The following is a 17,167-nucleotide window of genomic DNA, read 5'->3' on the forward strand; positions in this document are numbered from 1 at the left end:
AGCATGTGTTGGATCCCTGGCTGCATGAAAAACTGGGAGGTGTGGCATGTTTCTTGGGTTTGTCTTGTTTTGAAGTTAGGACGGTTCATGATGCTGCCCACAGCCCATCGTGGCAAGCTGTAACTCAGCTGAGCCGTGTGGGACCTCTGAGGGGATGACTTGGGGCTCCTTGAGCTGATCCTGTTTGACAAAGCTGCTCTTTCCTCAAACCAGTGTGAACCAGCAGCCCTGGAAAACTTACCTGGAACTCCAGGTTTGTTCACAACTGCCTCTGCACTTCTGTAGAATGTCAGGGGAACCTGGTCATAGTCTTATCAAAGCAATTGCAGGAGTGGAAGCACAGTCTGTCTTCATTCCTCAGGCTCAGGAAGATGGCAAAATGTCCATTTATGGGTTTTGTAAGTTTAAGTTTAATGACAGGGCTAGAATTTCAGTCTGTATTTCTAAACCATCACCTAAATTCTGTAGAAATTGGTGCTTTCAACCCTGCCTGGCTTTCGTTTTACAGGTGTCTGCGTCTCTAAGATGTCTTAGAAAGTAGTTATGGCTTCCAGTTTTAGACATAAGGAAAAGATTGAATTTATTTTTAAGGCTCAGAAGGAGAAATTCAAAGGTTAACAGTTGGATGATATATCAGATGTTGCTTGCTATGTGTATCTGCTCTTTATTTTTGCATTTCCTTTGCTTCTCCAGGTGTCATCTTGACATGAGTACATTCAAGCTTGGCACAAAGGAGTATATGAAACTTGCTTGTAGGGGTGGAGAAAAGAATCTGCAGCATCCTTATGTGTATCAAAATGCCTTGTAAAAGCTCTTTAAAGAGTGAGAATTCAATTCTGTGAAATAGTTTTGATGAGCACTTGGTACAAACATGAAAAACGTCATCTCTGCACTCTGTGCAAGCACAATATACACACATTATAGAGCAATTAACATTAGTAAAGAGACTGGTTATGTCTAATTAGTAGCACAGGATAGGTGAGAAGGTTTTTGAAGTGTCCTGCTCAGAAGTGGCATTAATCCAGTAATATCCAAGCAGTAAACTCTGTAATGCTTTTCCAAACGGCCTGGTTAGTCCTGAGGGTGTTTGGGCTTTGATGTGGCACATGTAATTTAATGAACTTTTAAAGAGACCTCTAGGCAACAGCCCAAACTCAGAAGGGCAGAGGGGAAAATGCTGATGGACAGTCCTACTGAGCTAGAACACAGAGGCTGTGAACGAAAAGCTGCTGAATGGGCTGGTGGCTGAAAGAAGGAAAGCAACTGCTCTTGGACTCGCTAATGGGCTTTTTGTCCAAACTGGAGCCATCTCTTTCTTGAGGAAGTTATTTGTGTTGGAAATCAGGCCACAGCCAGGCTGGAGCAGGAAGGAAGAGGCGGATAGTTAGTGATCTCAAAAGGGTGTGCTCTGGCTGCAGAACGACAGCTGTGGAAGAAGTAGGTTGGCTGGGAGGGCATTGAACTTGGCAAGAAAGCTTCTCCAGCTCCTTGGACCACCGAAAATCTGGCGTCATGCTGGAGCCTTTGGGGCAGAGCTGAGGGGGCTGCAGGGTGGTCACGGCGGCGGGGCTCGCTGCCCGTTCAGCTGAGGAGCCAGCAGCCCTCCTGAGCCTGCTCGTCCCCTCCCGCAACCTCTCTCTGCTTCACAAAAATACAAAAATGTGCACTTGGCAGAGGAACACTTGTCACCCTTTTCCTGTTCCTAGCCTGAAAAAGAAGAGAAGCCTCTTAACCTTCTGTCCAGTAGTTCCCGAGTGCTTTCCCAGCATTTCATAAAGTGTTACAGGCCTTTCCTGCTACCTTACCGTGTCTGGGTTGCTGAAAGGCATGTTCAAGCAGCAAAGAAGTGTAAGGGTTTTTTTTCCAGTGATGCAAATTGTCTTTATTGGAGTCAATAAAGAAACCAGAATTTGCTACTTCCTTCCTGTGACCTTCAAATCATGTGTTTCCCTGTATTGAGAGGTGCCTGCATCATCGGTTGTGCCTCAGCTTGGCGATTGGATGGAAAAGCGATCTCATTTTCTTGGGCTGATTCATAGGTCCCTAATGACAGGTTACATGTTAATACTTGTTGTCAGCAATTATCATTAGTTGTGTTTTGGCTGGAACCTGATAGCAAACACAAGTGAGAAGAGCTCCAGGCTAAGGCCTGGTAGTGCAGCAGTGATACTTCTTGTTTGCCTGTTTGAAAACAGTTCCCCATGGTTGTTGTAGTCCTTTTCCAAGACGAACGGATCAGAGGTGATTGCTCTTTGCTTGTTTTTTGTTCTGTTTCAATGCTTTATCGGGTTTGTTGCTGCTCCATCGTGACAATGATTATTACTACTGGGCACAAAGCATCAAGCTCAGGCCGCAGCCGTATTGTGTAGGAGCTGTATAAATATGCTGTAGAGAGGGAGTCTCTGTCACAAAGTGTTAATGGTGTCTAGAGAGACAAGGCAGAGAAGAAAAGGTGTGATTTAGCCAAGTGCCCCTGTTGTGCAAAAACTCAGTTGGAGAGTCTGATACAGAGCAGTTCTTCAAGTGGGAAGGGACACATTTCTTGTGTACAAGGTTGCAGGATCAGGAAAGATGAGCTCTTACCTCCCTTCCAGAGATTAGCGCCTTTAAAATAAGTTTGCCTTGCATGTGACAGAAAGTTCAAGCATCTAGATAGTCAAAGGTCCCTTTCTGACCCTGATGGTGTTAGAAATTTGTGTAGTATTTAAGCAGCACATTCAGATTTCCTGTGAAAGTCCATATTGTTTTAAATCTCACTGAACTTTAAGGATTTGCATTGCACCTAAAAGTCTCTTCTTCCAGCAGCTGGGGGGTAGGTGGGAGGCTCCTTAGCAGAGGGATTCTCCTCTGTTTGTAAGTACTGCAAACAAGTCGACAAGTAGGGAAAAAAAATTGCTCTTTCCTATCCAGCGGTGGGTGAGATAGTTCTGTGTCCATCTCAGATTCCAAACCTCTCCTCACTGCCCATCGAGCTCTTTCCAGTTCCAAGGACCAATTGTTTCTCTGTTCCTCGATCTAGGAAGCTGGACAGCCCAGAGATGGTGAAAGTCTTGTGATGGAGTGACGTCCTTTGACTGGAGAAAGTGCTAAGAGTAGCCTTTGCCACCATCTTTGAGCTCAGATACATGTAGGTGCCAATTGAAAGGAGAATTTTGCTGGCTCACTGACATTGCTCTCTCCTATTCCTTTGCAGCTCCTGTATGACAACCCCAAAGCCCGACAGGAAGTAGAATACCATTGGCGAGCATCAGGATGTCCCCACATTGTCCACGTCCTGGATGTTTATGAGAATATACATCATGGAAAGAGATGCCTCCTCATTGTCATGGAATGGTATGGACCAGCAGCAGCCTCCCACCAAGCATTGCTCTCTGAGGGGATGGAGGGAGTGGGAGATGTGTTGGCTTAGATGAGGGTTAGGTGACCCTTCTCAGCAGTGCAATTTTGGTTTGCACAGCAAACCTTTTGTTGTCTTTATGGACCTGGTAGGGAAATGTATAGCTGCTCCAGTCACAGAATGACAGAATCTTCATCTTGTGTGATGGAAGAATGAGGAACCTTAACCAGAAAATAAATTTTCCTTGTACTCCATGACAATTGCTCTCATTAAAGCATTGACTAATTAATACAATCTTGAAAGATAGTCACTGCAAATATGATGCACTTTGAGTGTGATTGGTTTCTAACTTCAGCTGCAAATCCTATGATCTGACATGATACTTTTTGCTACTATTTTGACTCCCACTTTTCTTCTTCTCTCCTTGATCTGTAGTACCACAGTTATTGTCTTCACTGGGGACAAATTAGTAATTCTTCTCAGTATCTTTGCTTCCTTCTTTCTTTTTTCTTCATCTCTAACCCTTATATAAAACAAGGTCTCTGTCAGCCTCCCCGAGCCAGCGTATCTGACTTGCCACCTATGTGTGTCATGTTTCTTGTGACAGGGCACATTAGACTGAAAGCATCAAAACTCCTTGGTCTTGTTTATTTTCTATTTATTTCATGTCAGAACGGCTTTGTGCATTGATTCAAGTGAGCGTGATGTTTAGGAAGCATTGGCTTAGGAGGCCTGTGACACCTTCTAATCTGTTCCTGTGTGATTATATGGTTGCACAGTCAGGTGTTAATTTGATCTTTTCTCCTCATGCACGGTGGGGTTTTTGTGTTCTTTATTTCAGCATGGAGGGAGGAGAGCTGTTCAGCAGGATCCAGGAGAGAGGAGACCAAGCTTTCACTGAGAGAGGTGAAAAATAACAAGTTTTATTTTTAAAGTTTGTGAAAGATTGCTTCTCCCTTTCTCTGTCCCCTTGCTTAGTTCCCTTACATGAATTTTTCTTTGATTTGATTTTTGTTTATAGTTTTAAAAAAATCTTGGTTATTTATTGGGGGTTTTTTATGATGTTTTTATTGTCTATCCAACTTTGTATTAAATGGTTATTTTTAAAAGTTCCTGAAAATCAGGAATTGCCAGAATCAGCCAAGTTCAGGCACAATGTGGAAGGTTTAGAGGAAAATTCTTCTTACAAAGCTGCTCAGCTGCTTCATTTCTGAACCACTGCAGCCTCTGTTACTCCAGTCCCTGGTCTCCAGCCAGACCACCTTGAACATGATCAACATGATCCTACTGTGATTTCTCTTCTGGCTGTCCCTCAAGCTGCATCACTGTGCACAGCTATGCTGTTAGGTGATGAATAGAACGAGCAAATCGCATTTGATGAAACATCTCTTATTCAAGGGTTTTAAAGTACTGCTTGACAGGAAGTGTTATTAGCCACACTGTAAACAAGCCTGCTCATCTATCATAGGGACTATGTGCAAGCTTGAAGACCTGCTGTGAGTCAGTGACAGAGCTTGCAATGGAATGGTCTGGGCATTTTTATTGTCTTTGCTATTGGTTATTTGCAGAGTTATTTCCAGTGCTTCTTGTCCATTCACAACAGCCAAGAGTTGCTCAGGAGTAAAAACCTTAGTGTTTGTAACCGACACTGCAACAAAATGATTAGGAGACGTAAAATTTACACCTGAGCTTGTAAATGACTGTGATGGTTTTGCAGATCTGGTATAGAGGCCAGGCTTTGTCTGATCCTGTGTTTCCTCACCTGAGGTGAATCGCTGAAGCATGTTGTGGTTTAACCCCAGCCAGCAATTAGCACCATGCAGCTGCTCACTCACTCCTCTCGGTTGGGATGGGGGAGAGAACTGGAAGAGTAAAAGCAAGAAAAAACTGGTGGGTTGAGATAACGGCGGTTTAATAGGCAGAGCAAACGCTGTGCATGCAAGCAAACCCAAAGAAGGAACTCATTCACTGCTTCCCATCGGCAGGCAGGTGTCCAGCCATCCCCAGGAAAGCCGGGCTCCATCAAACATAACAGGTACTTGAGAAGACACCATAACTCCAAATGTCCCCCCTTTCCTCCTTCTTGCCCCACCTTTATATGCTGAGCGGGACATCAGATGTTATGGAAGATCCCTTTGGTCAGTTGGTCCAGCTGCCCCTGCTGTGTCTCCTCACAACTTTTTGTGCACTCCCAGCCTATTTGGTAGTGGGGCAGCGTGAGGAGCAGAAAAGGCCTCGTTTGCTTAGTGACAGCCAAAACCAATAGTGTGCTACCAACGCTATTCTCATCTTAAATCCAAAACACAGCACTAACATAACAGTTACTTGAGAAGACACCATAACTCCAAATGTCCCCCCTTTCCTCCTTCTTCCCCCACCTTTATATGCTGAGTGTGACATCAGATGTTATGGAAAATCCCTTTGGTCAGTTGGTCCAGCTGCCCCTGCTGTGTCTCCTCACAACTTTTTGTGCACTCCCAGCCTATTTGGTAGTGGGGCAGCGTGAGGAGCAGAAAAGGCCTCGTTTGCTTAGTGACAGCCAAAACCAATAGTGTGCTACCAACGCTATTCTCATCTTAAATCCAAAACACAGCACAATACCAGCTGCTAGCAAGAAAATCAACCCCATCCCAGCTGAAAGCGAGACAAAGTAGCATGAAACTCATATAGGAAAAACAAGCATTTTCAGGAACTTTATTTGTTCCTCTCTAAAATGCAAGATTCCAAGAGGGAAGCTGGTTCCATGATCATTATCAACTCCAGTCTGCTAAGGACATGATTTTTTTCTACTTTAAATACCATTGTATAACATTCTAAATACAAAAATCACGTGGGAGTGTTAAACATAAAACCCACCTTCATTCTTTCCTGAGATAAATGAGCCTGTTTCCACTGGATTCCCCAGGTTCACTTGGCTGTTTGTGTATCAGCCACAACTTCCCATTAGGAGCCAGGAAGGAGGAGGTTGTGTATGGTTTTCCCTGAAGAAAACGAGTGTTTCTGCCTTGGGATTGCCCTTGCCTGAGATGGTGTATTTTCAATCTCAAGCCATGTGAAAAAGGATCCCAGGTTACAGTACAAGACTTTCTACCTTCTCTCTCACTACTGCAGCGAGGTTTCTACCTTTGCAGAAAACAGAGGATCAGGTTGAAGTTGCTGATTCTGTTTCCCTCTCAGTGGAGGTGCAATACAATGCTCACTTGGTACAATGGGAATGTCTCTCCCCCCTGCTCTGAAACCTCTCCCTCTGTAGCTGAGCTCTTCCAGGCTTCAGGAGGACTGCTGTTGCGAGGCAGCTCACCGACCACTAGCATTTCCCACTGAGGTTATGTTAAATTTTAGAAACATATTATTTCAAAGGTGGCAGTTTGGGCTTTGCAGAATGGAGCCCTTGATTTTGTTTCTCCTGAGGAAAAACTTCTGAAGACAGTTGTGGAACGGAGATGCAACCTCTCCTAAAATTACTATATTGTTACGTTGCTCTATTTTTAGAAAATCATTCAGATCCTCCTATTACCCCTGAACTAGAAGCTGAAAATTAAACTTCTGTTTCAGACAACCAAGGACATGTCCTGGACATTCAGAGATATGTCCTGCTTGGGGCTCCTTTCTCCACAGCCTTGCATGTTGCTTGTGTACCTGCTCTGCTCTTACTGCTTTTCTGGTGAGCAAATTAAAGCACAAATTTACAAGCTCATAAAAATCTGGAGTCTCAGCCGTTGGGTTGCAGTGCCTGCTCAGGAGGAGGGCTGAGCAGCCGGGGAGTTGGGGGGTATGGTTGCCTGCAAAACCAAAACACAGCTGTTAGGGCTAATTTTAGGTTTTCTAGCCTTGACGCTAGCCCTATATTCCAGCAAGCTGTTTGTAAGTCATAAGCATTCCCAAGCATGTCCCTGAGTTACAGTGGGAATGTTAATGTGACCTTTCTCTAAAATTGTATTTATAGAGGCCTCTGAAATAATGAGAGACATCGGAACAGCCATCCAGTATCTGCATTCAATGAACATTGCCCATAGAGATGTCAAGGTGAGGCCTGAAGGTGTGTGGGCAGGGAGAAAAGAGCAGGAGGCAGAAAAATAAATGGGCAGAGGTGGTTTAAATAGAACGAGGAGTACAATCAGAGCATCAAAGTGTTTCTGTTCCTCTGCCAGTGTGAGAAGGGATCTGTTCACAACTAGTTTGCAACTAGTCAAAGGTCAGAATATTTGTGTGTGTTAATTCCTTCCAATTGTGTCTGGAATGCAGAAGAATCTGGTCAGATGGTTAATTAAAGAGGTACTACCAACTTGCAATCCAGTTAATTAACGAGAATATAACACTGCCCGAAGTGAACTTACACTAGATGCTATACCTCTACATACAGTCTTTGCCAATTATTAGTTGTTTTCAGAATCATACATGCCTAAAAAAAACCAACCCAGAACAAACAAACAAAAAAACCAAACAAACACCAAAACTCCCTTGAAAAACAGGAGAAACCGTGTATATGGGAGGAATAATACCAATTCCATGCATCCAGCCAACTTTAATTGTATATGTAAAGATTTGGGGAAATGGGGAATATTTGGGGAAATCTCAGTTACTACCGTGTGGAACAGTGTGGTTTATGAGCTAAAGTTTGTACCCAGATGTTGTTGTAGAGACTTGATGGGGGTTGTAGTGTTGTGTTTTGTTTCCACTCTGTAAAGCGCGCAGTGTTAGCAGAGACAACAAAGCCACACCAGGTGTTTCTGACACAGGGATACAGCGGTGTGAGGGAACGTGCTGCAGAGCAGGTCACGTAACGATAGACAGAGACATCTGATTTATTCCACACTTCTGAGTTTTTGAATGTTCTACAGATGCTTCTGTGTGTTGAGCTGGAGGGAGAACTGCCATTGCTTAGTGTCACTGAGGGGTATGTTTGAGGGTTCTTTAGGTAGGAACTGGAGAGTGGCTTAACAGTTCAGAGATAGAAAATTTGTTCACTTTTGTGGAGCAATGTACCATTCTCTGTCACCAGCACAGAAACTGAAGCACTTAGCCCCAAATACCACCTACACACACTCAGTGAACTAACGTAGAAATGGTTCAAATAGCTTAATGGATCCTAAATCCTTGGTTTTTTCAACCCCTTTCTTCTTCTGTATGTCCCTAAACACTAGCGTGACAGGGTATAGTTTCCTTATGACTGAGAAACTGGAAAACAAGTTCAAACAATTGCAGATTCTGGAGGTGTCCTGATGTCCCTGTTCTGCACAAGAGCTTGTACTTCCCTCTGTGCCACTTCTGGTTTTGGAGAGCCTTTATGGAGTGTGGAGCAAGAGTGGAATTAACTCGAGTTTCGGGGAGCAGGAAGGGGTCTATGTTTGTATCAGTTAATTCTGATGGAGGTATGTCAGTTGCTCATAGAGAGTTCAGCTGATGACTTCTCTGGTCTTCCACCTCAGCTGCTCGAGTGTGGTACAGAGTGCAGAGCAATCCTGGTCAGTGCAGTGAACTAGAGAGAGGCTGAAGAGGCCAGACTTGCCACCCATTGGACCTGATGAGAGTCTTGTGATTTGCTCTCCTAAATACCCTGTTGAGAAGGTGTTAATCCTTAGTCTAAGTAAAAATGCTACATGTTGGGAAGGAGCTTTCTGCCTGGTGTGGTGGGGATGTGAGAGAAGTAAGAACACCCAGATGCTGGTGGTGATCTGGACAAGTGGGAATGGTTTGAGTTTTCCGTTCATTGGAGACATGTCTTCATTGTCCAGTTTATCCTTTCTCTTGGTGGCCTTTCAGCCTGAAAACTTGCTTTACACGTCTAAAGAGAAGGACACTGTACTCAAACTCACAGACTTCGGCTTTGCCAAAGAAACCACTGTACAAAACGCGCTGCAGACCCCCTGCTACACTCCTTATTACGTGGGTAAGTTATCCAAGATGCATTTCTTTTGTGTCTCAGTCTGTCATTCCTCCCCTTACAGGGGGCCTGTGGGTTGTAGGGATGGATGGGAAATGTTCTATCGTGGATGTAAATGCAAAGAGGTAACCTGCAAAATTCAAACTGGGATCCAGCCCAAAGCTAGTCTGATTCCAGTACAGTTCAGTGCTCCCGCTGTCTTCCTTGGTTGCAGGGGAAACAGCTTTAACAGGGGATGCAAATGAGGATCAAGGAGAGAGAACATATTGCTTCTGATTACACTTGAAGTAATCCTGATGTTTCCTCTGAACGATGCAATAAAAGCCATAATGTGAACTCAGCTTCATGATTATTTGGGTGTTTCCTTGCAAAACTTCCCTTAGCTTAACTAATGCAATGAGAGAGAAGAGAGAGAGTATTGCCTCAGCTGTAAAGCTTCTTAAAGCTGGCAAATGGAGGAATTAGTAATAAAAGACCAATGTGACTTAATCACAGCTGAATTTTTGCCTGCATTTTGTCCAAAGACAGCAGTGTGTAATGAACGCCACAGTAGACTGTCCTTTATGCACTCATTTTAGAGTACATCCCTTTTGGTCTTTGAGTTAATAGTCATTCACCATATGGTATGACTGAGGCAGTCTGTGCCTGGAATTTCTGTGGAAGAAAAAGGGCTTCATTTTTTGAAAGAATTAGTTCTCTTCTAAGATGTAGGTTTTTATAGTTTTGGGGTTTTTTATTGGAAGATATTGTTATTTATTGTTAGTAGATAATAACAATAGCAAAATTTTTTGTCTGGTGCTTTCTTCTATATTTTTGTAAGCTGGGATTAGTGATAAAATGTTAAGGACTTGACACATATATGTTTTTATGCCCTTGTATTTGTATATAAACAAGCTGACATTTCCCTTCTCGACACTTTTGTGTAAACCAGTATGATTGCTTGTGTGTTTAGAGGATCATTTTCCTTACAAAATCAAGCTCCCTGCCAGTTCACCTGCCCCAGGGGGGGAAAAGGTTCCCTCTGAATGTGTCTCTCTATAATTTTGTTACTTACTGAAAAAATACAATGCTCTGGAGGCCAAGGGAAACGACAGTGCTCTGTAGTTGCTGCAGGTAACCACACTCCACCTAGGTATCCTTCAGGATTTTATCACACCCCAAGGAGGTCCTTTCTATTCTGATTCCTGGAACATATGCTCCTGCCTCTTCCCGTGCAGTGTTTCCCTGCACACATTTAGCTATAGCTCCTTCTGCTTTTCTGTAATCTTAGTACACTCTGGAGCAGAGAGACACTAAGGTGAGAAGTAGGGCATTTTGCCAGCTCTGTTTCTCCTTTTTAAAGCTACATTAGATGTGTTGAGGAACTTGTCAATAGAAAACACTACCTAGTTCCTGCAGTGAGTTGCATTTTTTTCATGCCTCTGATACTTGTTGTTGAAGTGTGCTGGAACTTATAAGGTGATGGAGCTGAAAGGAAATATCTGGTACTCTGTTAATTTCTGTTTATCTTCTTCAGCCCCAGAAGTCCTTGGTCCTGAGAAGTATGACAAATCATGTGACATGTGGTCGTTGGGTGTCATCACATACATTCTGTAAGTAGTTGGGAAGAGGCTTGAGGAACAGAAAAAGGACGCATCTTGTTAAATCTATGCTTACAAGTAATTAGTCACTAGGATCATATAACCTTCAGAAGACTGTAAGCTTGTGTGGGACTTTGAGATGAAAGGACTTTCATAGTTATAAGAATTCTTTTGTTCACTCTTACAGCCTGTGTGGGTTCCCTCCGTTCTACTCAAACACTGGTCAAGCCATTTCTCCAGGGATGAAGAGAAGAATTCGGATGGGGCAATATGGGTTTCCCAATCCAGAGTGGGCTGAAGTCTCAGAGGAAGGTAACAATGCTCACTGCTCCTGATGAGTATGTGCATGGTGTTGTGCAGTGGTGGAGTGCTTATAAGAGACTATTTCTAAAACCCTGTCTTATGTTTTGTTTCCCTTTCTTTTAGAATTTAAATTAATTTTTTGTAAGGTGATACAGAGAATGACTGGGAACTCAGACACTAGCCAGCAACCGAAGTACTCTAGAAAGTAAATGACTACTCCAAACTTTCTTTCAAATTCCAGCTCGGGCTGGTGAATGCCGAGATTAAACTCACAGGAAACAAAAGTCTTTAATCCTGAGAAAGGAGACTTCCAGGACAGCTGCAATGCAAGCTGAGTTGGAAGAAAGGCAAACTGTCTTAAGAACTCATTCAGTCTTTGCCCTCCTTGGTGACAGAGCCAGCAAGGATGGCAAGTTTTCATGCTAGCTTTTTGTGATGTAGGAACTTGCCGGCCACCACTTAAACCAAGGTCAATGATTTATTTTGTATAAGTCGTTGACCAAAAGCTGCTGCTGTTCAGCTGTGACCTGGATGGGCTCAAACCGGTGTCCTGAGAGTGCATGGCTTTTATTCCCTCTGATTCTGAAAGTCTTATAATCTGGAAGTCTCACCTGCCCATCATATTAGAGAGGAAGGTCAGCAACCTCTGGGCACATCTTTTTTTTTTTTTTTTTTCTCTAACTTCATACTGCTGCTGCCTGCATCCTGTTACTCTCTGCTCTTTAGCAATAACAAATTATCATTGCATAGTACTGTGATCTGTGGCATTTTAACCCCTCGTTGGAACTCATGGCTGTGTGTGCAGCATAGACTACTAAACATTAATAAGGAGGATGTTCTACTTATGGGTTTCTGGCTTAATATTTTCTCTGCTTTGGGTCTTGTTCGTATTACAGAAGTTATTAAAATGCATGGGCTGCTTGGTCAGAGAACATGCACTTGGAAAGTTTGTAGGGTTTCTGTGTGCTTGCCTGAATGAAGATAGGTGCCCTCTACCTTTGAACCTATTAAAATCAGGTAGTCTGTGTGTATTCTTTTAGGCTGATGGGGCACCCTTAGCAGACTGCTTCTTCTTGCCCTCCTTTGTGCCGTTCTTGTCATAGTTTTCTTTGTCTAATCATTCCATCATTGCATCATCTATGGAGACGTCCTCTAAATTCCCCTCCAGAGTCCTGTAATCATCTTAATGGGCTCTGTTTGTGGTCCCCTCCTTTTGTTTCCTTTGTTTCCTTACCCATTATAGAGTCCAGTTAATCTCTGCTGTAAAACTCCTTTGCAGCATCTCTCAACAAACTCAAGTCTCAACTCATACCTCTGACAGCTTCTTACAAGCATTTAGTCATCTTGCATTCGGTGTTTTTAAAAGAGAACTCTCATGAAGAAGTTTTCCTAGGTTCCCCCAAGGAAGTTATGTCTAAGTCTTTCTAAATAATAATGTCCCTTTCTAAATAAATGTCCCTTGGATGCAGTGTTTCCAGTCTGTCTGCCCTCATTAATGAAACTCTTGTCTGGACTCTCATCATCTCATATGTCAGTTACTTAGTGCTCTTGCTTTGGCAGATACCAGGTTCACAGAAAGCTGCTGCAAAGCCTGTTTGTGCAATCTATTTCTTTGACTTTGTGGCATTTTAGTGGCCTCTCAGTTGTCAAAGAAAAGTTTATTGTCCTTTTTTTTTTCTGCAGCCTGTGCTAGTTTTTGTCTTCTATCATTTCTCAAAACATCAGCTTATGCATTCATTCAGCTTATAATGCCAAGCTTGTCGCCATCGCTCAGACAGGTGGCTTGGCAGCTTTTTTTCCTGTGTTTCTCTTTTTCTCAAGTTCTTGCTCTCAAAGCAGTTGGTTTAGTGATGGAGTTTGGTGATTCCATAGCTGGACTCCATAACCCTTTATTTTTCCTTCCTACCTCTCGTTTTGGATTTTTTCACGTTCTGCCTCTTTAACCTACCACACCATACATGGCTTCTTAACATGATACCAGCAGTAGGTAGGTGTTTTGAGTTCTGCAAAATTATCCTTTTTCATTCAGCAGGTCTTTGTGTTCTTAAGGTTATTTGGGAACACAGTAGTAAACTCCAACGTGCCGCATTGGTCCTGTTTTTCAGCCAAACAACTGATTCGCCATTTACTGAAGACGGACCCAACGGAGAGGATGACAGTTTCTCAGTTTATGAATCACCCTTGGATTAATGTAAGTTTCATATCTCTTTTCACAAGATGAATTCTTACGTGCAGAACTTACATGTAGCTCCACATAGCACAGCAAAAGAATGATAACTTAATAACTTAATTAACCTACTGTGCCCTCCACAGAGGGTCCTCTGCCTGTAGAACCACAGTTCTTCTTGGTGTTACCAGAGGACACACAAAGAGAGACACCCACAGTAGCATCCTTGGAAGCAAAAGCCGAATGTATCTATACCTCCTGTGAGCAGGCAGTCACTGTTGACTCTGCAGCATATGCATGTGTTACTCTCTTTAAAAATATAAAAATAAACTCTATGTACTTACTTCATCGGTGCAGGATTTAGAGAGAGCTATTATTAGTGGCCTGAGGCAGCATTGTGCATAGCTGTGTTAGTGTGAACACACTTCTGTGCTTAGTGGGAATTCTCGTCCTTGGCAGAGTTTGGAAATGGGTGGGGGAGGAGCAAGGGTCTGGGCTTGGTGCCCTGTGAGAGGCTGCTGGGTAGGGTGCCACACAGGGCTATTAATGGTCCCAGTTCAGGTTTCATTCGATGACTTGGTTGAATTTACTTTTCCTTAAAAAATATTTTTTGGAGAAAAAAGAAAAAAAACCACTCTAATAATACAATATTAGTTATTTCAAACAAGAGACAAGAATCCCAGGAATTATCAGGCTGAGCTTCAGGATATCATCTCTGCTCGGTAGATGTCACTTAATAGATTATACTTCCTCCATTTGTGCACAAAAGACAACAGTCTTGTTCTTACTGCCCAAAAACTCAGCAGCCAGGAACAGAATCCCTGGTACTGTGCAGTGCCTTTTTCTCCAGTAACGCTTCACCTGTCTGTGCTCATCCCCAGAGGAAGGGGCAGGAACAGAGGTGTGACTAATAGTCACTGTTTCGATAGTGCCTGTTTGAAGATCTGAAAGCCCCTAGAAGCATATAGAAGTGTAGCTGTTTAACTTCCTTATGAAGTAGATAGATGTCTCCATTTAGAGTTGTGAAAGCTGAGAAATTAAGGTTACAAAGACTCTGCAGAACTAGAACAGAACCTAGACAACGTTTCTAGGTCTTTTTTGACCAAATAAAAATGTAATCACTGTTCAGAATAAATACCTCCAGCTTTAAGTGTTTGAAGACCCAAGAAGGAGGTGTTTCAGAAGTCAGCAGGCGATGAATTTCACAGAATAAGTGCCTAATAGCTAAGGAAGCTACCACCTACAGCGACACATGTTACTTGAAATACACATAGAACCAATTAATGAGGAGGAGATTAGAGACAAGGTCTATAGACTCTGCTGCACCAAAGAGCCGTGCTAGAATTCCTGGGAGAAAGCTCTTGGAGCTGCAGATTGGCTTTTTTTTTTTTTTTTTTTCCTGCTGAACCTATTGTTCCCATGAGGCAGAGGTAGGGAAAGACCAGCATAGTGAATGTCTGTGTTCTTCCTTTTCCTAAATCCCCAAGTGGGAACATGTGTGGGGAGATGCCTTGCACAAGCAGCAGAGGAGGGTGCTTGTCTCTCCTCTCTTTTTTTTTTTTTTTCTCTCTGTTTTTTTTTTTATTACATGGATGGCAGAAGTATTAGTGTGGACTATGCAAAAATTTTCAGTTTAAGTGGAGCACATAATCCTCTACTTAGTTTGTAGATAAGATTTATTTAACAAGAAGTAGCTCATAGCGGATAGGAGGGCAACTTCAACACCTGCTCAGGGACACCATTAAAACCAGTCTGAGGGTTTTCCATTTCCCTCCTCCAGCTGTACTTCATAAAACTATACCCTGGCCAGCTACAGTTCTTTTCCAGAGGAAGCAGGAGTCATGATTTCTGCTTGCACTTCTGTAACCACTGCAGTGGTGCTGTCAGCGCGGTGGAGTATCCGCCCTGCTTACAATGTAATGCTTCTTTGGCAATGACATATACATAATGACTTTGTTGACGTGCAGCTGCATCTGGTGTAAGACAGCACAGCAGTGGACAGCAAGTTTGCATAGAAAGCATAAGGGAGGTAGAATATGAATTTATAGTTTGGGTTATGGACTGGCAAGAACTACTATGATTCTTGCTGAATTTAGCTAGGGAACTGTGCCTCATGCTTTAGGAATTGTACCTTATTCTAATTTAAAGTGTCTACTGATCTTTCATGGCAGGTGAGCGTAGATCTCAATTTTATGTGGAAGAGCATTTCAAGCGATTCTCTGTCTTCTGAACTGTGCCTTCCTCTGAATAATAGTATAATTTCCTCTTTGGGGCACACTGATGATCTGATAAACTGGTAATCTCAGTTAATGTATATGTACAAGAAGATTTCTCCTATGACAAATTCTAGAAGATAAAGGTCAAATTAACCACTTTAAAACATTGACTAATGAATAGTGAAACGACAGAAAAAATCTAAAATGTACATAAAAAATTATCCAGTACAGGGACATTGGCTGGACTGGAAAAGAGCAGAGTAAAACCAACTCAGCACTGATTTCTCTCTCCTTTTGTTCTTTAAAAATAGTGTCATGTGGCAACTACAGTTCTTTCCTACATCATACATGGATTAGCTTATGGAGTAATTGAAAGCATGAATAATGAAGGCCACTGAAGGACATTAGATAAATTTTTATGCCCTCCGTACACATAGAAGAAGAGCAAGCAGTCACTTCACGAATGTGATTTTGCAGAACATTTCTTTTGGTATTTTTCCCCTTTCTCAGAGATCGATGGCAGTGCCACCAACTCCTCTCCATACTGCACGGGTCCTGCAAGAGGATAAAGACCACTGGGATGAAGTTAAAGTGAGTCAATCACAGTTCTGATTTCTTGAACTCAAGTCTGATAAGGGGTGAGATGGGCTGGCTTCTCTGCCTGTGCTTATTTCCTTGGAGATCATGTCTGTTTTGAATACAACCGTGTTAAACAAGGGAAACATAAGCAGTCCTTGTTAGAGCAGTGTATATGATAACCACTTAAAAAGGAAGAATGCTATTTGAGCTTTGTCCAGTAGCCAAATACCAACAAAGTAGATGTTTATGCTCAAAGTTCTCAATGATGCTGCCTGCTGAGCCGCTGTATGTAACCACAGAGCAGAAGGGACAGCACTGAGGGAGCTTGAAGTTCATTATAGTGAAGTGAAGAATATGATGAAAATGCAGAGGGACGGGGTGGGAGGAATGAGCTGCATTCCAGTTTTCTACTCTGTTCTTGTACTGTAAAACAACATTAAATAAGCTCAGCCTTGTCTTGTTTTGACATTTGGCCAGGGGAGATAAAAATATATCTGTCTTTCCCTTAATCTAACCAGGTACCTCACCTACTGTTTGTACTGATGACAGTTGAATGCTTCCTGCACAGAAAAACTATAGGGCAGACTAAAAGTTGTTTGCAAGCTTTAACTCTTTCCTGCTGGCCTTTATCAGGTTGGCATGCTTTTACAATTAATTCTGAATTTTTTACACTTACAATGCTTGCCATTTTGATAATTGCAATGTTCCTATAGTGCATTTTACTGGTTACTGATTTTATATAAATGAGTGATGTCTCAGCCGTTGAACTACGTAATGTTAAAATGTCACAGGACCAAGCCAGCATTTGCCTCTCGAGTCAGAGATCAAACAGATAGTTTCACTTGCCATTCGTCATTTCCACGTTTCTGAGAAATTCTTATACTTTTACTTTTTATAGGTCCCTTGGGCCACCAGCATTCCCATAATATTTAATTGTTTTTCCTTTCCTGAACTAAATGCGTAGACATTCATTTACTTCAGCAGATTTTTTGCTAAAAGCCTTATTCAAAAGTCTAAAATTTTCCTGCACTTAAACATTAATTCAAACTAAGGAAGTGTGTGAGTTTGAAGCACATGCTTCTAAACAACTCTGTGTGGACT

The 17,167-nt window shown here is 42.5% G+C and overlaps 1 protein-coding gene across 1 annotated transcript in view; it reads left to right on the forward strand.

Moving 5' to 3' along the window:
• The window catches only part of MAPKAPK3 (mitogen-activated protein kinase-activated protein kinase 3), a 54,124-nt gene that overhangs the window by 34,680 nt on the left and 2,277 nt on the right, over window positions 1-17,167 (forward strand). Inside the window, exons 3-9 of the mRNA XM_014953504.1 lie at window positions 4,179-4,243; window positions 7,284-7,363; window positions 9,101-9,227; window positions 10,738-10,813; window positions 10,989-11,113; window positions 13,210-13,295; window positions 15,998-16,078. Of these exons, the coding sequence (XP_014808990.1) occupies window positions 4,179-4,243; window positions 7,284-7,363; window positions 9,101-9,227; window positions 10,738-10,813; window positions 10,989-11,113; window positions 13,210-13,295; window positions 15,998-16,078 (640 nt within the window). The remainder of the gene's footprint in view (window positions 1-4,178; window positions 4,244-7,283; window positions 7,364-9,100; window positions 9,228-10,737; window positions 10,814-10,988; window positions 11,114-13,209; window positions 13,296-15,997; window positions 16,079-17,167) is intronic.

This window comes from Calidris pugnax, unplaced genomic scaffold (assembly GCF_001431845.1).
Source record: "Calidris pugnax isolate Ruff unplaced genomic scaffold, ASM143184v1 scaffold247, whole genome shotgun sequence".
NCBI lineage: Eukaryota > Metazoa > Chordata > Aves > Charadriiformes > Scolopacidae > Calidris > Calidris pugnax.